This window comes from Otolemur garnettii, unplaced genomic scaffold (genome assembly GCF_000181295.1).
Source record: "Otolemur garnettii isolate 467f Iridium unplaced genomic scaffold, OtoGar3 scaffold00127, whole genome shotgun sequence".
NCBI classification, from domain to species: domain Eukaryota; kingdom Metazoa; phylum Chordata; class Mammalia; order Primates; family Galagidae; genus Otolemur; species Otolemur garnettii.
The window spans coordinates 1,813,655-1,817,610 of NW_003852522.1; the positions used below are offsets into that span (position 1 = coordinate 1,813,655).

The 3,956-nt window shown below is 49.6% G+C and overlaps 1 protein-coding gene across 4 annotated transcripts in view; it reads left to right on the top strand.

The window, feature by feature from the left end:
- The window catches only part of HOOK2 (hook microtubule tethering protein 2), a 22,731-nt gene that overhangs the window by 9,916 nt on the left and 8,859 nt on the right, over positions 1–3,956 (top strand). For 3 of the 4 annotated variants that reach the window (XM_003797919.3, XM_003797920.3, XM_012810182.2), the window contains 5 exons: positions 2,691–2,773; positions 2,856–2,959; positions 3,188–3,298; positions 3,366–3,437; positions 3,518–3,948. In XM_003797919.3, coding sequence (XP_003797967.1) covers positions 2,691–2,773; positions 2,856–2,959; positions 3,188–3,298; positions 3,366–3,437; positions 3,518–3,667 — 520 coding nt within the window. In that variant the 3' untranslated portion in view covers positions 3,668–3,948. Of the gene's footprint in view, positions 1–2,690; positions 2,774–2,855; positions 2,960–3,187; positions 3,299–3,365; positions 3,438–3,517; positions 3,949–3,956 lie in introns of those variants that run through there. The other variant, XM_012810183.2, reaches the window with a different exon arrangement.

Genomic DNA, 3,956 nt, shown 5'->3' on the forward strand with positions numbered 1-3,956 from the left:
AAAAAAAAAAAAAAAAATAGCCAGGTGCTGTGGCCAGCACCTCTAGTCCCAGCTACTGGAGAGGCTGAGGCAAAAGGATCACTTGAGTCTAAGAGTTAAAGGTTGCTGTGAGCTATGATGCCAAGGGCACACTCTACCGAGGGCGACTCAGTGAGATTCTATCTTAAACAAACAACAACAAAAAAACATTAACATGATAGCTATTTAACAAATAGTTTCTGGCTGGGTGCAGTGTTTCATGCCTGTAATCTCAGCACTTCAGGGGGCCAATGCAGGAGGTTCACTGAGGCCAGAAGTTCAAGGCCAGCTTGAGCCACATAACAAGACCCTGTCTCTTCAAAAAAAATAAAAATAAATAAATAAATTTTACTGGGTTTAAGCTGTAAGCTAAGATGACACTATGGCACTCTAGCCTGGGCAACAGAGTAAGATTCTGATCCCCTTGCCCCAGCCTCCTGAGCAGCTGGGACTATAGGCACCAACCACAATGCCCAGCTGTGATCTGTAACATTTTGTTACTGGATATCATAATGTATTTAGCTTATCCTTTCTAGGTATTTACAATTTCCTTTCTTTTCTTTCTTTTTCTGTTTATTTTTATTTTGTTTTGTTTTTTGAGCTAGAGTCTCAGTTTGTCACCCTTGGAAGAGTTCTGTGGCATCATAGCTCAAAGCAACCTCCAACTCTTGGACTCAAGCGATTCTCTTGCCTCAGCCTCCAAAGTAGCTGGGACTACAGATGCCCACCACAATGCTAGGCTATTTTTAGAGATGAGGTCTTGCTCTGGCTCAGGCTGGTCTTGAACCTGTGAGCTCAGGCAATCCACTTGCCTCCACCTCCCAGAGTGCTCGGATTACAGGCGTGAGCCACTGCGCCCAGCCTTCCTTTTTTTTATTTTCTTGAGACAGTCTCACCCTGTTGCCTAGGCTTGAGTGCCATAGTGTGATTCTAGCTTATAGCAACCTCAAACTATTGAACTCAGATCCTCTTCCCTCAGCCTCCTCTATTTTTAGAGACAGGGTCTGACTCTAGTTCAGGCTGGTCTCAAACCTATGAGCTCAGGTGATCTGCCCACCAGAGTGCTGGGAATACAGGTATGAGCCACCTCACCTGGCCCTAATTTTTCTATTTTTTTTGTTTTGCTTTGTTTTTTGAGACCAAGTTTCACTATGTTGCCCTTGGTAGAGTGCTGTGGCATCACAGCTCACAGCAACCTCGAACTCTTGGGATTAAGCAATTCTTTTTTTTATTTGGAGACAGAGCCTCAAGCTGTCATCCTGGGTAGAGTGCCGTAGCATCACAGCTCACAGCAACCTTCAACTCCTGCCTCCGTGATTCTCCTGCCTTCACCTCCCGAGTAGCTGGAACTACAGGCATCTGTCACAGCTGTTTTTGGTTGCAGCCATCATTGTTATTTGGCGGGCCTGGGCTGGATTCAACCTGCCAACTCAGGTGTATGTGGCTGGTGCCTTAGCTTCTTGAGCCTTAAGCTATTCTCTTGCCTCAGCCTCTCAAGTAGCTGAGACTACAGGTGCCCTCCACAACACCCAGCTATTTTTTTGTTGTTGTTGTCATAGTTGTCACTGTTGTTTAGCTGGCCCCTGCTGGGTTGAACCCAGTGTATGAGGCTGGCACACAACCTAATTTTTACTTTTTTTTTTTTTTTTTTTGAGACAGTCTTATTATGTCACCCTCGGTAGAGTGCCATGGTGTAGCAGCAACCTCAAACTCTTGGGCTTAAGTAAGTCTCCTGTCTCAGCCATCCAAGTAGCTGGGACTACAGGCCACTGCTACAATGCCTGACTTATTTTTTGGTTGCAGCTGTCGTTGTTTGGCGGACCTAGGCTGGATTTGAATCCACCAGCTCACAGGTGCCAATCCAAGATATTTTCTTTCTTTCTTTTTTTTTCTTTTTTGTAGAGACAGAGTCTCACTTTATTGCCCTCAGTAGAGTGCCATGGCATCACACAGCTCACAGCAACCTCCAGCTCTTGGGCTTAGGTGATTCTTCTGTCTCAGCCTCCTGAGTAGCTGGGCCTACAGGCATCTACCACAACAACCAGCTATTTTTTTGTTGCAGTTCAGTCAGGGCCAGGTTTGAACCTGCCACCCTCGGTATATGGGGCCAGCGCCCTACTCACTGAGCCACAGGTGCCACCCAAGCCAAGATATTTTCATTCTAGAAAGATCTCTGGTGTCTGAGGGGAGAATGGAACCAAGAAGTTGATAGTATAAGAGACTGTTCAGATAGCCGGGCATTATGGCAGGCGCCTGTAGTCCCAGCTGCTTGGGACACTGAGGCAAGAGAATCACTTAAGCCCAAGAGTTGGAGGTTGCTGTGAGCCTTGATGTCTTGGCACTCTACCAAAGGTGACATAATAAAACTGTCTCAAAAAAAAAAGAAAAAAGAAGCTGTTCAGCAATTATGGTGGATGGATCTGCTTGGGGGCTATGGGATGGGAGAAGTAGACAGAGAGGGGCTGGTCTACGGGCTACCTGGCTCAGGGTGTGGAAAGCTATGGCTCTGATTGCTGACTAAAGAGATGATGTAACCAGGGGCCACAGCCCCCAGGCATGGGAAACAGGCAGAGGGGGCACTTTTGCCTGGCTGGAAGGGCTGTAGCCACTACTGGGACAAAAGAAAAGCCAGTCTGGAGGTCAGCCCCATGTTGCCCATACCTTCCCCACAGGCAGAAGCTGCATGAGGCAGATGTAGAGCTGCAGAGGAAGCGTGAGTACATTGAAGAGCTGGAGCCACCAACTGACAGCAGCAGTAAGTGGGACCCAAGGGCCAGAGGGCAGGGAAACCCCAGAGCTTGGTGGCATGGAGCTGAGGGGCCATCTGTTCCCCCCAGCAGCCCGGCGGATTGAGGAGCTACAGCACAGCCTGCAGAAGAAGGAAGCTGACTTGCAAGCCATGGAGGAGAGGTACCGCCACTACGTGGACAGGGCACACACGGTGAGGACACTGGGTATCTCTGTAGGCCTCCTGCCAAGCTCATGTCCCCCTGTGCTCCTCCTTAATTCACACCTGCCAGTGTGCACTTCTCTGGCCCCCCGCAACCGCAACTGTCGTACCCCAAAGAAGTCTCTAAGCTTCCCCACTGCCATAGGCTATTACATTTAATGCATCCCATTGTGTCCAAGGGGACTAGGATCACCTGGCTGTGACTTCCTCAACCCATAGGTCATACAGACCATGGAACCCAAGCAGCAGTTACCCCAAGAAGCACCTGTGGAACTCCAATCCCTGAGGACACAGCTTCGAGAGCGAGACATTCACATCCGACACCTGGAGGTAGGTGTCCTTGTCCTTTGCACTGCTGCCTGCATATCCAGGCCCCTGACACTTGTCTCCTTGGCAGATGGACTTTGAGAAAAGTCGAAGTCAGCGGGAACAGGAAGAAAAGCTGCTCATTAGTGCATGGTATAATATGGTGAGTGTGCCATGGCCATGGATAGAGTACTGGGGGTTCCTGTATGCTCAGCTGACCCCAATCACACCTCCTTCCTTCAGGGCATGGCCTTGCAGCAGCATGCTGGTGAAGAGCGGGCACCTACCCATGCCCAGTCGTTCCTGGCGCAGCAGCGTCTAGCCACCAATGCTCGCCGTGGACCCCTAGGACGCCCGGCATCTCTGAACCTTCGCTTCATTGACAAGCACTGACAGACCTCACGATCCTGCTGCTTTCCCCAGCCAGCCAGGGCTTCATTCACCTGGACTCTTCCAACTCACATGACATCTAATTTCAGATCTCAACCAGCTGCTTAAAAGCCTTGAAGTCATGACCTCTGCCCTTTGCTCTCCCAGATTGGGGAGTGGGAAGGACAGGTGGCAGGTATAGGCCTGTTCTTTTTAACAATGTGATTCTTATCCTTAATTCTCTCCCTGGAGTGGCTCGGTGCCTATAGCTCAACCGGCTAAGGTGCCAGCCACGTACACCTAAGGTGGCGGG